Source organism: Myxocyprinus asiaticus, chromosome 16 (assembly GCF_019703515.2).
Source record: "Myxocyprinus asiaticus isolate MX2 ecotype Aquarium Trade chromosome 16, UBuf_Myxa_2, whole genome shotgun sequence".
Lineage (NCBI taxonomy): Eukaryota > Metazoa > Chordata > Actinopteri > Cypriniformes > Catostomidae > Myxocyprinus > Myxocyprinus asiaticus.
In genome coordinates this window covers 22,418,486-22,439,653 of record NC_059359.1, presented here as the reverse complement: position 1 = coordinate 22,439,653, position 21,168 = coordinate 22,418,486, and the positions used below count along the sequence as shown (strand labels likewise).

General features: G+C 38.7%; 1 protein-coding gene across 1 annotated transcript; it reads right to left on the bottom strand.

Moving 5' to 3' along the window:
- Nucleotides 1-9,351: 9,351 nt before the first annotated feature.
- Nucleotides 9,352-19,551, bottom strand: steap4 (STEAP family member 4). Its single transcript, XM_051721649.1, has 5 exons — nucleotides 19,180-19,551; nucleotides 18,237-18,694; nucleotides 15,923-16,450; nucleotides 11,160-11,324; nucleotides 9,352-10,888 (listed from the first exon to the last, which is right to left on the bottom strand). The coding sequence occupies exons 2-5, from the start codon at nucleotides 18,690-18,692 to the stop codon at nucleotides 10,613-10,615; spliced, it is 1,425 nt and encodes a 474-aa protein (XP_051577609.1). The 5' UTR covers nucleotides 18,693-18,694; nucleotides 19,180-19,551; the 3' UTR covers nucleotides 9,352-10,612.
- Between the last annotated feature and the right edge of the window lie 1,617 nt (nucleotides 19,552-21,168).

Below are 21,168 nucleotides of genomic sequence, written 5' to 3'. Positions count from 1 at the left end.
TAAAGGGGTCATGAAATGGAGAATCACATTTTCCTTTATATTTAAACATATAAGAAGCAACTGTACTATAAAAATATACTGAAAATTTCTAAAAAGAGCATTTATAGTTGCCACTCTGCTGAAACGTCTCATTTTGGAATCTCTCTGCATGTCGTAGGATGTTTACACAACCCACAACATGCGTCATCACTCCCTTGGTCCTGCCCGCTGGCGTGCTGTTCAAGTCAAGAGAGCAGGCCTTGTGTGGCTAACTATTCCTAACATAACACCTAAGGGGACCCATCTGGACTATTTTGATTTATTTTGTATATAAACATGAACTACACATACTCTTTGACCGCTGCCATGTATCTCACTGCTTTTAAAATACCCAGTTTCAAGTTATAACTCTGAAAGGGAGAATTCTCTTTCGCGTTCTTTCGCCCATCTGCGCTATTTTTTTTATTGTTGGTGTATGAAAACAGACTAAACTGACATATTTGACCGTTTCAATGTGTTTCCAGCAATGTGCACCTCAGTGCACCTACAGTATGTGTGTGTGCATCCTTTCACCGTGCTTTGGACTATGATGAGTGCATTTATTTCGGCTCATGTCAGCGTATATTGCTTGTGAAGCAGTCATAATACGATTCAACCTTTGCAAAGGCACTGTTATTGAAGAATGGGGAAGTTAAAAGCAAATGAACCCTAACAAAAACGTAAGTAAACTGTTTCATTCATGAATATTTCAAATGTCATGACTGTTTGATAGTTTATTCTGCCCCGTTTTAACAGTTGTGCTTGAGATGAACAGTTTAATATATACAGATTCAATGTGTTGGATGTGCATTATGTGTAAACCCTGAAGTTTTGTTTTATAATGTTGTAGGGTTGTTCATTCTCTTCCGATTGAGTTTGCTGAATTTGAGGGGCTGCATGATGTTAGCCAATCATAACAGTGGGTGTTTACATTAAAGTTTTAAGGACACTTAACGTTATAAAATAACATTTAGATTTTGATCTACAACAAGTCAACAATTTAAGATAAATCGTTCTTATTTAGAATATTAGAATCAACATTATGTTCTTAAGGTGCCGCCTTGTAGTGGAATAATGCAAGGACACCACATACCATGCCAGTGCTTTTGTGTTTGAATGAATTTAATGAATAGAATAATAGGAAAAAAAGGGGGTGGGGTGGGCTCTGCCCCACCTATATCTGTGGTCACGTGCCGCCACTGAGGGAGAGATAGGAATATATGATTTCTTGACCTCTTTAAACTGTACATCAAATGGGAAAGTGAAGATAGTAAACTTTCCAAACCTTACTGAGCTATTTGCATCAAATTACTTGATCAATGCTATCAGTAGTGTCATGCCCATTCTAATGTGCACCGTCAGATTTTTGAGTCAAGTGAATTTTGAATTCACACTATGCACACTATCCTATCTAACTTCACAAGCAGATCAGAGTAAAACTTAATACATCTTAAATGGGGGAATTTGAGATGAATGAAACATCTAAGTGTAGGCTAAATGGAGGGAAAAGATGCTTACCCTCTTTCCAGTTAACTGGATTTACATGATGGTGTGGAGTTGTGCGGCCACATCACAGCTGACTGAAGCTTTGATACCTACTCCCCCCATTTTTGGGAGGCTGTTAACATAGCATGCAAGAGGATCAGAAGCTTTGATACACAGACATGCCATTTGTGTATATGTAAGTAAGTTTCCTTAGAAGCTCTCTGATCACAGCAGAACCTATATTTTAGTTTCCTGTTGTGCTGTCCTTAGACTGGATATTAAACAGAAGAATAAAATCTCTCAAGACTCTCCACTGGGCACCCACTCTCACTGTGTTTGATAAGGTGTGTGGCTGTATGAAATTTCAGACATAAAATATGTCAGCTCATGCCACTCTTACAGTCTATATTGGGCTGTGTTTGTGTGGATAATTGAATGGATGTGTTTGTAGGGAGTATCTGAGACTATCTTGGATAGTATCTTGGATTCTCTGCAGCTACCCTAAAAACAAATGATTAAAAAATATATATAAATAATTAAGGCAACTTGCTATGGATTCAGTAAAATCAAAAAGTATTACAGACAAGTTTATGAAGCATTTATATGACTTTATAAATGGATAGAAGGATAGATAGTGAGATAGATAGAGGGTAGGTAGGTATAGGTAGGTAGATGGATGGAAGTTCCTCTTGCCTATCATTGGTGTGCAGTGCAGACTCATTTATGCACTTTTGCCTTTACTGTAGTTATATTTAGTTATCTTTTTCCTTTTCCTTTTCACACGCTGCAAGTTTGATTTCCAGAAGGGAAAAAATCTGTATTTGTCCTGTTAGTGCATAGCAGGAACATTTGTCATGTTGTAACCTCTCCTTAATATCGTCTCTTCAACATACTCTTTTTCTTCGCACAGGGATGATACTATAAAACGTCACATTCAATTAGGTTTTGTATAGAGCCACTCCAATAAACTAGAAGGAATTTGGCCCGGAGCATTATAGAAGTCTGATCTATAACATTGAAGCTATGACGTGTACAGAACTGGGGCAGCATATATTTCATGATACTGTCATACTCCAAGATACTTCAAAATATACCATGGTTTTACTATGACACATGTCAAAACCATGGGATAATCACAGACCATATCTGGGGAAAAAAAGTGTAAAATATGGTGCTTTTTGTTAGGAATATAACACAATAGGCTATTATTTGTCAAGTAGGAAATAATGGAAAAAATTATGTTTATAATACAAGAAAAATCCTTAAATAATCAAAAGCAAAGAATTAGTTAAAGGTGCAGTATGTAAGATTCAGAAACCCTTGTTATTAATGACACCTGTGGCCATTAAGTGAACTGCAGCCAGCTGCCTGTTGCTCGTGATCGCGGGCACACACTGCATAGGGACACGAGCATCGACCAAAACAAAGAGACTGAATGTGATTCACCGGCATCATGCTGACAGTTGAGGTAGCATAATTAAAATTACACAGTTATGATTGTTTTACTACAAACTCTGAGACTGCATATTATATTTGACTCTCCAGTGCTGGAACAGGGCTAAAACAAAGTGTGGATATAGGTCTGACTATGCAAGACTGTAGTTTGAAGTAATCACTTTTCTTTGCATGATACATTAACTGCATTTATATGATAGCCTATGTCGGCATTAGCTAGATAGCCAGCTTTATCAATAGCAGTTAGCTAAATTTGGTGGATGATGACAGTAGCTGTTTATAAAAGACTGTACATTATAAATATGTTGACACAATTCAGTATTGATGTGATTCCATCACAACTGTCATTTTTATATATCGATGCGCTATTGTTTTATAATAACAGAATCTATATATTTTCTGTATAACCAAGTTACGTTACACTAATGAATGGAGCTTTTTGCATTATCTTGAACATTGTCTAGCATTCATTTAATGTATTATTTTAGTTTACCTTGCTGAATAATTACAGATTAACATTGACCTTAACCTGACTTTTAGTATAAAGAGAAGATCAAGTTAGCTAAAATTACACAGATTAATCCTTATGGCACTATATTTCACATGCTTTGCAGCTATGTAAGCTTACCTGTCCAATAAGAAGAACGCCAATTCAGAGTCGGTTTTGATCCCTCCAGGAATCAAATGCCCTGCCGATGTTCACTCTAGTTTTCGCTCGACCACGATCACGTTCCGCTTAGCCAGACGGGATTCAGTAAATAAATGTTTTTTGTTTTTTGGCTCACTCTGAGTTTGTGTAAGAATAGGTGTTGTGCTGGGAACTGGACGTTTGCTGGATTCCATCTCTAAGATAACGTTACTTAGTGTTGCAGTTTGTTGACGCTGTTGAATAGCGGAAGAGATGCTACTGTCTGAGGCAAGGCTCTCGGGACCACTCATAAACGTCACATCCTTTGGATTTTCCTGGCAAAAGCGACCCGCTCCCTTAACATGAAAATCAGTCTACAGGCTTTATTAGGCAACCTAGGAAGTCCGGGAAGGGCTAATTTTTTTAAGTTGCGTTACAAGCCGTTCACACATTGGCAAAAAATAAGGTGAATATTACATGAAAAATGTTACATATTGCACCTTTAAATATATATAAGTGCTACTCTTCAAAAAGAAATACATTTAAAAAAAAATCAGTGCCAGTCGCCCTTGTTCCTGCTGAGGTCTGTTCACGCCACTGCATGTGAAGCCACTGTCTGTCTCTTATGAAAAACTGTCATATAGCGGCACTTGCTCCTATATATTATAGATGAGTCTTTAAAAATGCATTGGGAGTTTTGTTTCCGAGCGAAAAGGCAGAAAAGAGGCTCTATTAAATATGAAGATTTGGTAATGAGGGCTAGGTGTTGTGTTGCCGTGGTAACGCGGGTTCGCTGGGGATAAAATCTCTTTGATGTTGTCTGCTGTGCGCTCACACAGGACATGCTGTTTGACTGGTATTTTATTATATTAGTATTTGATATCATTACAAGAAATCAATTATGTTAAAAAGAAACTTGTGTGTTTCTAAGACAGTGTTTGAGTTGGAATTGTGGTGTTTATTGTCACAAGCACACCATCCATCTCCAGCTGCAGTCGGTGCTGGGTTCCCCTCTCGAAGCTTTACCAGCCTAGCTGTGTTTGTTAAATAAACTGATCACTGTTCTTTGCACTTGGATCTTTTGTCTCATCCTTCCTGACAGTTTATAATAAAAATAATGAAATGTGTACAGTATAACAAGTCTATTTTTTTAATGTACATAATATTAAAATGCAACAGCACACACTTAAACTCATTTAGGCTAACTAATTTTGACCATCCTCTGTGAACCTCTAAAAGAGTGTTTGTGTGCTTGTGTGATAGACAGACGGTGTATTGCTCTGTGGGCCATTTTTATGTTTGATTCATTATAAGCAGTTGTATCTGTTATCCCCATGAATTCCATTTTCTTCCCAACCACTCCCATGGTACCATTTTGCAAAACTCAGGAAAAACTTTAGATTACTTTAAGCAACATCAATCTTAACATTGAAAGGAATGTAATGTTTTGTCCTTCCCACCTCTGGAAAAAGTAATTGCTCTGCCCACCTCTGCAAAATTAGAACAAATATCAATTGCTACATGTTCACTGCTCAGTACTGTTGTGGCAACAGTTTGAAAGTATTTACACTGACTGAATATTTAATACTGAATGAATATGATATTCTTATCTGACCCATAATGGCTCAAATGGCTTACTGTATCTGATAACTCAATTTACACTCACTGAGCACTTTATTAGGAACAATATGGTCCTAATAAGGTGCCCGACGTGGTGTTCTGCTGTTCTAGCCCATCTGCCTCAGGGTTCGACCTGTTGTGCATTCTGAGATGTTATTCTGCTCACTACAATTGTACAGAGTGGTTATCTGAGTTACCGTACCTTTCTGTCAGTTTGAACCAGTCTGGCCATTCTCAATTCTCTGTTGACCTCTCTCATCAACAAGGCATTTCCCTCCACAGAACTGCCGCTCACTGGATGTTTTTTGTTTTTGGCACTATTCTGAGTAAACTCCAGAGACTGTTGTGCGTGAAATCCCTGGAGATCAGCAGTTACAGAAATATTCAAACCAGCCCATCTGGCAACAATCATTCACGGTCGAAATCACTGATATCACATTTGTCCCCATTCTGATGGTTGATGTGAACATTAACTGATTCCTGACCCATATCTGAATGATTTTTTGTATTGAACTGCTGCCACATGATTGGCTGATTAAATAACAGCATGAATAAGTAGGTGTTCAGGTTTTCCTAATAAAGTGCTCAGTGGGTGTTGTAATGTTGGTGTCTGGAGTGGAAGAGAGGACACGCAGGAGTAGATTCTTTTAATCCTTTAATAATAATAAACGTAAGAGTGGATAAATAAGATAAGATAAATAAGAGTGGAAACGCTCAAGCTCAACATGCTAACGTAACAATAACTCAACATAACACTTCAAGGACTGACAAATGAAAAAATTAAAGGGTATTTATACACAAGGAAACTAATGAGGGAATGGAAGGCAGGTGCGGATGATGATGAGCAGATAGAAGTGATTAGGGAAGTGAATTCTGGGAAACGTAGTGCAGGGGAAAACTTCAAAATAAGAGTCCTTGAAGAAAATGAGGGAGACAGACTGTGACTGGTGTACATTGAAGTGTTTGGCCAGTGCTTTTATCAAAAGTGGTTTGGTGCATGCAAGGTAGCCTATGCATCATTTCAGAATGTGAGTTTCTGGAAACTAAACCTATGACCTTGGCATTACAAGCAGTATTGTTAGTGGTTGATTGCTAAGCTCTGAAAGCCGTTTACTGCATGACCATGTAAGTAAATAAATGGTTTATACAGTAAATGAATGGTTTACAAGGACCTAACAGGACTTTGACAATCTATTATTTTAATTCTCTACCCGATCTCCCTCCCTAAAATGGATTTGTAAATGTAATCATTAAATGCCTCAAAATTAGAATGGTGTTTTGAAACTGTCCTCTCTGGAGGTCATGTTCCTGCGTCACTTTCTTGCGTCATGTTCTGAGAGTCTGTACTCACTGAAATGTACTCATCTGATGTAAGGCAAGATATTTAACCAGCAATTCACCAAAATAATGAATCCCAGTTAATCAGAGGTCTTAAGTGCAGGGCAGGCCTGTACCTGCTTATGAAAGCCTCATACTGTATGTACAGAGTTGTCCATGCTTAGATCGTTTTTTAATGTTATTTAGTGGGTTTATTGAATCCTGACTGTGATTTATAGTATATACATTGACTGAGCACTTAATTAGGAACACCTGTACACCTACTTATTTATGTGATTATCTAATTAGCCAATCATGTAGCAGCAGTGCAATGCATAAAAGCATGCAGATACAGGTCAGGAACTTCAGTTAATTTTCACATCAACCATCAGAATAGGAAGAAAAAAAAATCTCAGTGATTTTGACTGTGGGATGATTGTTGGTGCCAGACAGGCTGGTTTGAGTATTTCTGTAACTGCTGATCTCCTGGGATTTCCACGCACAACAGTCTCTAGAGTTTACTCAGAATGGTGCCAAAGACAAAAAATATCCAGTGAGCAGCAGTTCTGCGGACAGAAACACCTTGTTGATAAGAAAGGTCAATGGAGAATGGCCAAACTGGTTCAAGCTGACAGAAAGGCTACGATAACTAAGATAACCACTCTGTACAATTGTAGTGAGCAGAATAACATCTAAAAAAAATAATTATATTTACATTTTCTTGAATTATTTTTTAATTAATTAATTTATTTACATATTTTACAGACCATTGCGATGCCGATGGAGTCTGTAATAAGGTAGAGAGAGGTTCCCTGTCAAAAGGACACAGTTTGTATCTTTGGGACTGGGAACTATAGTTGCTCTCTTGGGTTGCATTTAATTCAGTCAAATGCAACTTTGCCCCTGCTCTAAAAGAAAAAGTGCTGGTAGACATCAGCAAATTTCTCAAGAGGGGTCTGAATCCAGAATTCAATGTAGGCTGCTTCCAGGGGCAACTGTGTTCAAAGCCTTCAACACCATTTCAGCCTGGGCACTGCAGTCTGAGGGACTGGATGCTAATAGACAGGTAAACAAACACACAGGTAAACAGACTGCACCCTCACAACCACATGAACGCACAGTGGTCAGGCAGACAGACGCTGGCATTTAGAAATGGCTTGCAGAAACTTGCTGGAGAAACCAAAGTAGGATTTTTGAATAGACATCCATTACATAATCAAAAGCATGTGGGTGTGTGCATTATTCAAAAGCGATGGAAAAGATTAAAAGCAACTCAAGAATGGATTCTGATGTCCCAGTTGATGTGTTACACATACCCCTGCTCTTTGCTCATAGCTCTGCAATCATTTGGGCAAAATTAAAACAGTTTAACTTTTTTAAAACAATTTAATTCAACTCAATTTGCTGATAGGCTACATTGTTTAAGAATAGCCACATAATGACAAATGGTGAAGTTCTATGCAGAAATATACATTATTTCAGTTTATTTCCCCACCTTTGATTTGGTGGATTTCTTTTTGGAGAATAGTAGAAACATTATCTTATTCATAAAAGGCTGGTCTTGTATCAGGTTTGATTATCAAATCAAAATAACATCTTTCAACATAGAAAAGCAGTATTTTGACTTGCAGTGAATCAGCAAAGAGCTTGAATGAGAGAGAGAGAGAGAGAGAGAGAGAGAGAGAGAGAGAGAGAGAGAGAGAGAACCATTTTTTGGGAACCCATCACATGAAACACAGACAGGTCTGCATCATGGAATCCAGAACTGATTAGACTCATCTATTTTCTGTGAAGGAGTAACATGGATGTGTGTGCGAATGCAATAGAGAATGAACTGGAGAGTTGTTGGGGGATGCTGTATTCTAGTTGTTTTTATAGTATCTATGAAATGGGTCAGCTTCATTCTGCTAAAGAGAGCTGATTTTTTTTGAGGAAATATACACAGGCAATAGAGAAAAAAACACACACATACACATACAGAATCTTCAGTACTGAGGCACCTCTGAGTTGTAACCCAAACAGCCTTTCATCATTTCCCTCTATGACGATATCTTAAATCACTGGAGAGATGTCTGTGGTGAGGCCACAACAACTGTGCCTGGTGTGTATGCTGCCTGTTTGATCGCAGTCCTAAAAGGCTTCTATTTGGCACACAGTTTCATTCAAAGAGACACTCGTTCGCCTTTTTCTCAAGACTAAATAATTCAAAAAGACTATTATTTTCCATGAAAGAGAAGTGTCTGTAGCAAACTGAAAATTGACCCCACTCAAAATAAATCAAAATGTTTGATGGTCAATTTACTCTTAACGCTTTTCCACCATCAGGCCAAAAGGTTCTGAGCACAGTAATTAACGGTTCCAGTAGCATTTCCACTTGAGTACAGTTCGGTATGGTACACTTACAAACTGTTCTCGGCCCTGAATGTTCAGCACAGTTACTGAAGCTAACTGTACGCAGGGTAAAGGATCATTTTGATGCAACGCCAGTACTGACGTGGCAACTCACATTGGTACATCTATTTATGGTTATCCTTCTAGGTCAATAAACTTGAAAAAAGTGTTTGATAAAGACCCTAATGATGGGTTAATGATTTTTGCGTTAATTATTCAACTGATACTTAATATGGTAATGATAATGGAATTTCATTAATAATTAAACTCTGAATCTGTTTTAGATATCAGAGCATAGATGTTTTTTGAGTCAAGAGATTAAAACATACAGTAGATTAAACTGCCATGACAATAAATCAATAATGTGCACTGCAGTATCTCTTTCTTCAAATACATTTGATATTAAGTCAAATGATATCACAAAAGTAACTTCAAAATTGAATTGAATATCCAATCTTTATTGAGAGAGAGAGAAAGAAAAAAGAAAAGAAAAGAAAAACCCTCTCACAATGCTTTGTGTTTAGAAAAAGCAAAGTTATAAGTTTTCTCCACAGTGTGCACACAGGCAATGCTTTCAGTAACATCCGGCACAAAATGTGCTTTGCTATTTTGGTTTGAGATACACTCTGCAGCCTGCAATTCTTCATAAAAGCACTATACAGAAAAGCCCATCCACCAATGGAGGTACTTGAATGCTGAAGTGATTGACAGGTCCTTTATACTTCACAAGAGAGAGAGAGAAAGATGAGCTTCCTGCAGACAGGAATGCCCAGACCCAGAAACAGATCAAGAAGGAAGTTGCTGCTAAGTTTTGGATCGATAATATCTAAAGGGGAAAGCCTACTGGGAGGCTCTTGAGGGGAAATTGCTCAGGGGAGCAGGTAGTAAATAAGACAAGTGAAAGTATTTTGTGTAATATAGAAAAGCACAATTTAATAAAAGCACACCACCAAAATGGCCACCTTTGCTAGCTTTGTATTCTTTAAAAGAGGATAGAAGATTTCTGACATTTACTCAGATGATATGGATTGGTTATGTTGTAAAGCACTGTGAAACTATGATCATAAAATATGTATGCATTTACTTATTTCCCATGGTCTGTTAACTGTTATTTAAAACTGCCATTCACCAGCAAGGTGAGCTTAACCAGGAAAGACTTCCTGAGGGGCCATTCACACCGAATGCGTTTTTGTGTCCGTTCTCAAAGTTTTTCAATTGTTTTCCTATGTAAACATGCGTAAGATGCACAGTGACCCTTGCACAGTGTCTCGCTGTGTTTTCAGTATTTCACGCAGGAATGCCGCGTTTTTTGGACACTTTCAATTTAAATAGATCTTCAATTGTTAAAAATGCATCTCGAGACACCTGCGTTCATGGCTCTGTGTATAGCTTTTTAAGTACAAGGACATTTGCGTTGTGAAAGGCCTCTTAGTCAACCTACTTCACCAGAAAGCCCGATTTTTTGCTAGTGAACAGCATGGCTATCCTTATCCACCAGCTGGACAAGCACCAAACCAGCATAAACTAGCCTGGACCAGCATAGATATCCATAGACCAAAGCTGGACTTTTAAACATGATCGGTTCATTAAACAGGCAGTGTTCAAAGAGAGCCTCAATTTCAGGAGCAATGTTTAGGGCAAGTCCAACACTCAGTTTTAATAAAGGTGAAAGATAATTTTCTTGGTTTTGGAAGAAAACTATGCCATGAGTGGATGGCTGGTCTTTGTGTCTCTGCAGTTTGCCAAATTCTTGCTCTGTCTCTCCCAGCCTTGACGGATACGGGTAACCTTGCGGTCTACACATGGAGTGATCAGGATCAACTTCAGGATCAGAACCACACATGGGACCACCAGAGACAGCATGTACGCAGGAGGCATCCACCATTGATATGATGTAGGCTTCAGAAATCTATCCCAGCCATAAAGGAATGTGTGTGCGGTACAGAGCAGCAATGTGATGTAGCCTAGTTTAGACTGTGTAGAGGACAGGAATGGTTAGAGTTTAACAAACATCATTATCTGTGTATAATCACTTCATGATCATTTTTAGAGTTTTATATAAATAAAAAAAGTTTAAGGTTTAAAAACCTACAGAGGAAAAAATAAATAAATAATAATAATACAAGTATCCAACATAGTCCACATACAGTATATTGTATAATGTCATATTATTTCTAAAATAATTAGTAATATCTATCCTAATGCCAATCAGATTGATAGTTTTACAGACTTTGAATGTAATTACCTGTACAAAACGGAACTCTCTCCAATTCAGAGAGTTGCTAACAGATGGAAGGGATGTAATTCCTAACAGGAGAAACAGGCTAAATCCAAGGATTCCCATGGAATAGTAGGAGTCATAACGCCAGGCTGCTGTGTTGTCAAACTCGTAGGTTTTATTATCTTTAACCTGGAAAACAGATTTGACTTTAAGTAACCAGTGTAAACAGCAATTTTTTTAGTCAGTTGTCTTAGACTTAAAGGTGCTGTAAGTGATTTTAGTTGTTCTGCTTCCACGAGACTGAGCTGTTGGATTAGCCACGCCCTCTCTTTCCAAAAACCTGTACTCCAAAGATACCAAATGAGCATTATTGAGACCGACATCGTGCAGAAACGGTTGTTAAAAACAACCTCAACTGACAACTGTATGAACAGCATGGCTTAAAAATGTCAGTAAGTCTCAATAATTTGCAGCAACTACAACAATTGAGAACATGCAAAATTATTGACAGGTCGAAAGCGTCATTGTTCGCGATCCGTGAACACATTTTTGTTTGCTGTTTACAGAGTCTAGAGCTGTCACAAAGACTGGTGAGATATCTTATGACACTTATTTCAGTAAAATCTCTTCGGGGAGTAGTTAAATTTTTTGCATATCTTTCCATGAAAAAAATCGCTTACAGCACCTTTAAGATGTGTCTCAAATTGCATATTTCTGCTCTATTCAATGCCATTTTGTAGTGTTAATAGTGTGTTCATACTTATAATGCAACAGAGAGTACTATAGGTGCATTCAAGTCCTCCTGGGAAGTTCATATTTATGAGGTCGGAAATCATAAATATGATGTGATGTGCTTGGAATGAACGGACCACTTTTGCAATTTCATACTAATTTCTCTCATTTTCACATACTAGCGAAGGTAGGAAGCTTTTTTAGCACCAATGCAACAAAATGAAGAGCAAAGCCACGCAGGTGTGAAATTAATGCTTTATCTACCTATTATATAATTCTTGTGCAGCCACATATAATGATGGGGAATGTAGTTATCTATTGCAAAAAAAAAATTACATTTACACATCACATAGATTGGATTTTGAGATACAAGACTTTTGTCCTGTCTGCTTACACTCTCTTAATACATTATGGGTTGTGTTTACATTAATATCACATCAAGAGGGGCATTTTTGACCAAGAAGCGTATTTGACTGTTCACGCGCCCAGCATATTCACAGCAGTGCCATCTTTGATTTTTGATGGGAATGAAAACGAGGTTGTGAGGGCTAGACTTACCATCTCTTCATTAGCCACGTTTCCACTATTGGGCCAAATGAGGGTGTGCTAATGCGTGCCAGGGCCAATTGCATTCCCACCGTCCATCACTTCCGGGGCTTCATCGTGCATCCTCAGGGCTTTCTTGGGGCCAATGGCCAATGGACTTTGGCCGGCCGATTACCCGTGGACCCAAACAAGGCCAACTGGGGATTGGGACGATTTCAAAGACTGAGTTTCGGCAAACTTGCCGTGTTGTGTATCCAGCGCAAAATGGTACACGTTTGGGAAAAATTAAAAAATTGCGGGTACAGTACAAATCCATAAAAATGCATAATGGACAAAGTGGTGCCCAAAGAAAGAACATCGTCCTGCTGTTAGTGGAGAGACCACTCAAGACACCATGGCAGTTACAGTCGGTGAGTTGTCAATGCTAACTTATCGATATTCCAGATAACAAGAATACATGATACCTCAGCTTGAGTTTCCCTCTTGCTTATGAAATGGGCAGGGTATGTAACATTGGCACCAGGGCAGCGTGTTAAGGGCGGGTTTTAGAGCAATGCTGTGGGGCTATTGGCCCAATGGTTGGAACGCAGATCGATTTTGGTCTCGCTGCTTGAGGTCCGAGACTACTGGTCCTCGCACTGGCCCGATAGTGGAAAAGCGACTAATGAAATGCATAGTTGTGACGAGGAGGATGGCGTGGCTGGGCCGTGAGGGTGCACGGGCAGCTCTGAATCAGCTGATCAGCGGTAGAGTGAGATAAAGGGGAGCCGGAGATGCCGGTTCAAGGCAGCGTTGTGTGTGTCTGTTTGTCTTTTGTTTTATGTTTTTTTAAGTTGAGTTTTACCATTAAACTTACGTTGACTATTCAGCCGGTTCCCGCCACCTCCTTGCCCGTCCTTATACTGTTACAACTGTATAAAGCTATCAAAAAGCTCATAGATCACATCTAATCACACAAATTTTCCATAACTCATATTGTCTGGAGTTTTTTGTCTACTGAAATTTCTTGGAAAATTACATTTTTCAATATTTGTCAGCAGAATGATCCAAAACACTTTCAACCTGTAGCTCTAAACTGGTTGCCCACTGAAGCTAAGCAGGGGTTGAGCCTGGTCAGTTCCTGGATGGGAGACCTCTTGGGGAAAAACTAAGGTTGCTGCTGGAAGAGGTATTAGGGAGGCCAGCAAGGGCTGCTCACCCTACGGTCTGTGTGGGTCCTAATGCCCCACTATAGTGATGGGGATACTATACTGTCCTTTGGATGAGACATTAAACTGAGGTCCTGACTCTCTGTGGTCATTAAAATTCCCAGGGCACTTCTCGTAAAGAGTAAAGGTGTAACCCCGGTGTCATAGGTGGAACGTGTGTAAGGCTGGGTGAGGCTTAGCCTTCCCCTGGCCAGTAAACTCTCATATAGCCTACAAACTTTAATTACTAGCGGGAAGGGAAAGCTGACTCTAGATCAGTGGCCATGGCCAAATTCATCATAAAACGTATATCGCTTGAGTCACTGGGTGGGTTGTCTTTATTTCTGAAAGAATTTAACATTTTAAAACGTAGTGCAATTCTTACATTAATACATATTTATTAGATTATATTTGCATTGAAACGAGTGTATCCGCATTTGTAACATTCCATTCCTTGCATCCATTCTAGAGGTCTGCACGGGCCTTAAAATAAAACCCGAACCCGACCCAACCCGACCCGAACGATACCTTTAGATTTTAAGCCCGAACCCGACCCCAAAATCACTTACTCTCTAATTTCTTCTCCAAGCAAGTACTGTTGCAATAGGCTGTATTTTATGTAAGCATATAGGCAACATTCGTAACAGTACTGAAACAGTTAACATACACAGTTTTAACAAGGCACAGCAGCCCCTTAGTACACTAGAAAAAGCACTGCCTTACCGTTTATTTGCTGAAACTTCACTTGGTGCAGAACAATGTGGAGTAAAATGAAAAATTGCAACAGTCCTCTCTTGGTGCAGAACAATCTGGAATAATATGAAACACTGCAACAGTCCCCTCTGTGCAGCCTGAACTTGTTCAGATTGTTGAATCTTTGTGACAACTGCACTAAAAACAGTCTGACGCAGTGCAAAGAATGAAACAGGGTTGGGTTGCAGACCTCTAATCCATTCACATTTAAATCAATAGCCTAAGCATCCAATCACACTTAAAACAATCCAGCATGGAGATGACTGAAAATATTTTCATCATCGTTCCTTGAGCTTGTAAAGAAGACTCTCTCCACTGGATTTTATTTTAATTTCCAAAATTTAAAATCAACTGCATGACATAAGCCTATACTGTAGACGTGGGACCACTTTTTTTCATGAATTGGCTAAATCACTCCACTCCATTTTGTCTTGAATGCAGGGGTTAAATTGAGATTTTGGAGCCTTACCCTGCAGTTTGTTCACCCTCCGCCTATGCTTGGTGTCCTGGCCAAATTCCCCCCATAGGCCCTTATCAATGATGGCCTCCTAATAATCCCCATCTATAAATTGGCTATATCACTCTACTCGCTCCTCTCCACCAATAGCTGGTGTGTGGTGAGCATACTGGCGCACATCGCATGCCATCGCATGCCATCGCATCATCCAGGTGGATGCTGCACACTGGTGGTGGTTGAGGAGGAGTCCCCGTTCACAATGTAAAGCGCTTTGAGTGTAGTGTCAGAAAAGAGCTATTTAAATGTAACATTCATTCGTTCATTCATTCAAGAGCCAATCACCTTTTAGATACAGACATTGCCTGTCAATTAACTTGAGAGCACTATGCTCATTAGCTATAAAAGCTGGAAAATATTCGTTTTTTAGCATAATCTGAGGTAAAGAAGCACAATTTATGATACCAGTGTTGTCATATTTTACTGCTGATTTGAAATATGTTCTTTGATCATAATCTTGACCAACTATTTTTAGATTTCGGTCTTTCCCCATTCAAGTAGATAGGAGCTGCACTTTCATGACTGGAAATAGCTTCCCGTGAGCATTCCAAAGATGGCCGCCAGTGGACTGACTAGCTAGAAAGACTTTGATAAGGTCTATTTACCACGAGCACTATACAGAGCGCACGCAGACATATGCGGGTGAGTGTTTGAAAACAGCCGGCTAGTCAAACAGCGTGCAGGTACCGAATTGAATCAATACTCGGTACTGCTGGTACTTTTAAAATCAGTGAACCGAGCAGAGATTCTGCAGCACCCCTTGCCAGTCGTGGCAGCACCCAGTTTAGGAACCACTACACTAGATGGCTGAGTGCATAGTATACTGTAAGTGCACAGTGTATGGTGCATCATTTGGGACACAGGTTTAAACTCTTTATGCATGTTTGTTGATGTTATATGTGCATATACTGTATGTCCAGATGAAAAAATTGCATACAACTGTAATATACTGTAGTAAGGACTATTGGAATCTTAAGGGGCTACTTTATGGTAAATAAACTGGAGGCCAATTTTAGAATAAGTTAGCCTTAGATATTTAAAAGAATACAACTCACCAGTGTTATAACGTAGGCATTTATCCTGTAGCGTACATAGTATCTGATGGGAATAACTAAGGTGTAGAGAACATGCAGAAAACCGAAGGCCAGAGCTACCAGTCCCAGTTGCTTCCTGCACAGCATCCAGCGATCCAGCCAGTTAGGGAAGCGACGGTATTTAGTGCCGTAATAAAGCTGCAGCAATCCCGCCAATGCACCCGGCAGGTAACAGAGGGACAGCATCACCAAGGAAACAATGGGAAAGACCTTATTGGCTAATGAGATCATAATGCGAAAAGCAATGTCTTTTCCATTGATCACACGCTCATAGATAACAGATCTTGTGAGCACATAGAAGAAGATAAAAGCGGATAGACCAATGGCGATGTAGAGAGGAAGTCTCCAGAGAGGAAAGAGTTGCAGAGGCACGTCTTCCAGCTCAGCAGCTGCTCTGAGGGAGCCTCTGTCCAGGGCAGTGAAACCAAGACTCTGAGCGATGTCTACCACCAGCTGTTTAGCATCTGCCCGGTCTCCACAGATAAGTACCTACTCAAATGACAAAAAATAAATTAAAATTAAAATTAAAAAAAGACAGAAAGCAACATAGGGTGTCATCATAGAAAACAAAATTAGTATTTCAGTATTTGTTACTTCAATTGAAGTAACAAATACTACTCTTGCAACAAGCTACCATAAAGTAGTTTGATTGTTTAGCCAAAAAAAAAAAAAAAAAGCTTTAGCCTAAGGCTGCTTTAACTAAGCTGGTCCTCAGTTGGTTTAGCAAGTGCCCCAAACCCCATAAAACCAGCAAACCAAACCAGCCTGAAAAGGTTAAGACCAGAAAACCAGCTATGGCTGATTTAAGCTTCTTTTTTAGGCTTATTCTAACAAGTTGCCATATTTTATTGACCTACAATACATTCAAAAGTATAAAAGACTCCTTTAAAAGTTTTGAAAAGCAGTAAAATATCCTCTGGTAATCGAATTTCTTCACAGCAATATGCTGTATAAGCCTGAACATAAAACATTGTTGTCGCAGTTGGCCTTTAGACAAAAACAAGAAATTATAATCAAAACAAGAAAAAATAACAAATAGACTGCTTGGCCGTGTTTGACAATTCATTTTTATTTAGACGCACTTATTTATACAAACACACACACAAACAGGTGACAGAGAACATAAGCAGCGATAATAATAGTTTGCAGGAGCTCAGATTCCATCTGGCCAGTTTTTCAACCACCACCTGCTGATGTGAATATGAGATTCCTTCCAAAAAGGCTCTACTTAGGAAGAATTTCACAGACAATAGGAAGCTTTAATGGAATATTGGAAGACATGGAAGACATGGACAAAGACATTTACTGTAAATACACTTATGTGCATATTAATGCCTGTTTTGTACCGTGTAGAGCTATATGTTATCCTTTTTGTTTTATGATGTGTGTTAGCTTACATTTAGCTGCCTTTCAGCTGACTTTAAGTAAAAATGGAGCACTATGGTATGCTTTTTGTCATGTTTGATTTGTCTTCTTCTTTTAAAAAAAAAAAATGTTATGTACTGTAAGTACACAATATCATACAAACGCATAGGCCTATATGTCTGTTCAGGGCTGTTATGGGAGACAGTCCTGTTAACACTACAACTGGATTCATTACATTTTAAACAATTCTCTGTTCTTTTCTGTTCTTTGCCCTGGCTGCTTGAATGATTCACAACATTATGTAACATTTTAGGATTGATACATGAGAATTTACCTGGTTTCTCTCTGGCTTAATTATTCTTTCTCACTAATTTACAGCTCTTGGAGCCTTTTTTTAAATTATTATTATTAAACATTTAATTTGGATTTTACTGCAGAATACATCGATTGCTTTATACAAAACATGTCAGTATAACTTTATTCATTCATTTTATTCATCATTCATTATTGCATGTATTTTAAACATTTATTATTTTCTTTTTATATGTCTTTTTACCTATCTGTTAGCATTCTGTCTCCCCAACTGAGTGATTATGTGTGCATTTGGTTTTGAGTTCTGTTTAAATGTGTATGTGTGTTTGTGTACTCAGCTACAGTTCAGGGACAAAATTGTTTTCAAAAGTGAGCTAAATTTGAAAAAACCTTCCTTTGGGGACACTCGGGAAAGTCTTCATTTGGAAAAACAATTCATTTTTGTAATTCTTAAAACACAAAAACTTTTCTCTTAGGAGTAAGATTAAGGTTTAGGTTAAGGTTATTTTATAGTAATTATAATTAACTTTATGTAAACACAAAATAAAGTCTAAGTATTTCCTAATTTAGAGAAAGCTAAACAAACGTGTGTGTTTACCTGTCTGTTGGCATCTAGTCCCCCAGACTGCAGTGCCCAGGCTGAGATGGTGTTGAAGGCTTTGACCACAGTTGCCCCTGGAATCAGCCTGCTCAGGTACTCTGCATTAGATTCTGGGTACAGACCCCTCTTGACATTATTGCTGATGTCTACCAGCACCTTTCCCTCGAGATCAGAAGCCAGGGAGTTCAAAAATCCATAGTGCTCCCTCTGTACAGCCACGAAAATCACATGTGCCTCGTGAGCTGCTGCAGCATGAGTCATGGCCTTTGAACCCTTGGGCAGCAATGAACAGTTTTTAGGGTCTCGGGATCCATATACAACATTGTACCCCGACTGAAGCAAACAAAGCCCCAATGAGCGTCCAAAGTCACCTGTCCCAAATATACACACTGTATCTTGTTTATTCTGTATTTTTCCAGGAAGGTCCATCATTGCAATTGAGTCTGACTTCATTTCTAAAAAAAAAAGAGAAGACACCATAAACCATAAGGGAAATAAACGTATATGAAACGCTCAAGTTATGACTATTACAAAGTGCATAACACATACACTTTTGTTTTTGTCTTGTTTCCAGATTCGGTACAAGCTCTGTGGCTGTAGATGATTACATTTCTGCTTCAGTGATTTAAATGCTTGTTTTTTTGGGCCACCACAGGCAGTGTTGGTGTAATAAAATTTAATTATGGTCTTCACACAGTAGATTTGGCTGCACCAGTTAATTCATGGTTTATTTTGCACTCTAAAAGCGCATAGATTGATATATTGCAAATAAATAAATAAATAAATAAATAAATTAATTAATAATAATAATAATAATAATAAAAACAACACTGAGGGCAAGAAAAGACCTAAAAACATTGTTAAAACAATCCAGTATCAGAGTGTTTGTAAAGGTATCAAAGGCCTTTTGAAATCTGCTTAAGATTCATAGAATACTCACAGGTACAGCTGCAGTGAATTTGTTTTCAGGAACGTGTGCACCAGTCCTCGGTAAAATCCACAGATCCGCGGATCCTCTTAACAGTTAAAATGTCTCACTTCGAATGTGATTTTATTGCAGAATTTCCAAGTCTTCTGTGTCAATAACTGTCATTATTTCCACAACAGCAGTTTAGCAATGCAGTGTGATCTTCAAAACTAGTACTTACTCTTCTTCTTTAATTCTGATGCAATTTCAGAATGAGTGAGTCAGTTTCCCGCATGAATGAGTGTGTGTGAATGCACACATGTGCAAGAGGTATTTATTTAGTCTCTGACCTGCCCACAGCTCAATGGGGGTTTAGATTTGGGAAGAGGAAGGTTGTGTTGAAAACAGATAAAGTCCAATGTGGGAAACTCCGTGTCTGTCACAGCTGTGTGTCTGTCTGTCTGTTGAAAGGAACAGTGTGTTTGTTTCAGTTTACCTCCTCTTTTTTTGTTTGTTTTTTGGAGGCCAAGGCCTTCCTGGAAGTTTATTGCACAACAGTGGAATAACTGTGGCAGTCTTGCCAAGTATTTCAAAGCCCACAAACACTTTTTGTTCCACTGTACCATTTTTAATCTATCAATGTTAACTTGACTTAAAAAGGGTAACATTTTATTTCTTATTTGTTTTGTTAGTACATTTAGTAACAGTGTAAAAAGAGGTCTTTTTAAAAGTGCACTATGTAATTTTTTCTTCATTAAAAAGTTGTATTCCTAGAGAATGTATAGTACTTTTGAAAAATATGTTTAAATCATGTAAACCCATATAAGATCCAGTCATGTAAGACACACATGAAGAATACAGTCTGTTTTGTTTTAAATGGAGCTGGGCTGCCTTATGGAGGAAGGCCATGTTGAGATCACATGACCCGCATAATACTACTTATCTTGGTAATCCCCCTATTATCAGTAAATAAAAACGATTACTTTTACATGATGCAGCCTCCATGCTGCTATGTGTCAGTATAAATCCAAGATGACCACCATTTTGGCCAGTGCAACATACACAAAAAACAAAAAAACAAAAAATTGTTGAGTGTACCTTTAAATCAAGCGCTGGAGTACTAAACACTTTAATGAGACACTTTTTTTTCCTTTCCATGCCTTTATTTGCTCTAAGCCACCTGTGTGACGTTCCAAAAAAAACTAGCTTCCCAGAATCCTGAACGATACATGGAGTACAGTTATCACAGCATGTATTACACACTGCACACCTTTACTGATCTGCGAAACCTACTAGATCTGTCATCACCCAGAACCGCATGACAATTATTTATTACATGAATAAATCAGTGGACACCTCATTGCTTTGCCGGGGTGGAGACCTCAGGGGTGCAGTCACAGCATGACTCCTGCAGAATTAGCCATACATCACATAGCTCCAATATACTGCTGTAGCACTCAAGTACACAAATGATGCCAAAGGCTGGTGATACCGGATTTAGTTTATAATTACAACTGCTTGTGCTTTCCTGCAGGGTGGGCCACCCTTTACGGTATGTACCTCTCTTGAATGTGTGTGTGTGTGTGTGTGTGTGTGTGGGTGTGTGTGTGTGTGTGTTTGTATTTGCACAGGTAAAAACCTACATGACTATTATGTCTGCATGAAAAATGTATGTGTAATGTGTGTTTTAAATTAAACTTTGACCCACATTCACACAAGCACGCACATAGTTCTGATATGCATGGGATTCGAAGAGCCCTGCTGAAAAGACCAGCTTAGACCAACATAAATGTACCCACCTAACAGGAAATGTTCCAACAACTTTGGCTAACGTAATGTAAAGGATAGGAACATACATTGTTAAAAACTGTTAACGTTAATGGAACATCCTTATGACTGTTTAAGGAAGATTTCACATTTTCAGCAGGGTGCAAATAATACATTGACATTCGGGGGGGGGGGGGGGGGGGTCTTTTGGAAGCACAGAAAACAAGATACACTGGTGGCCAAAAGTTTGGTATA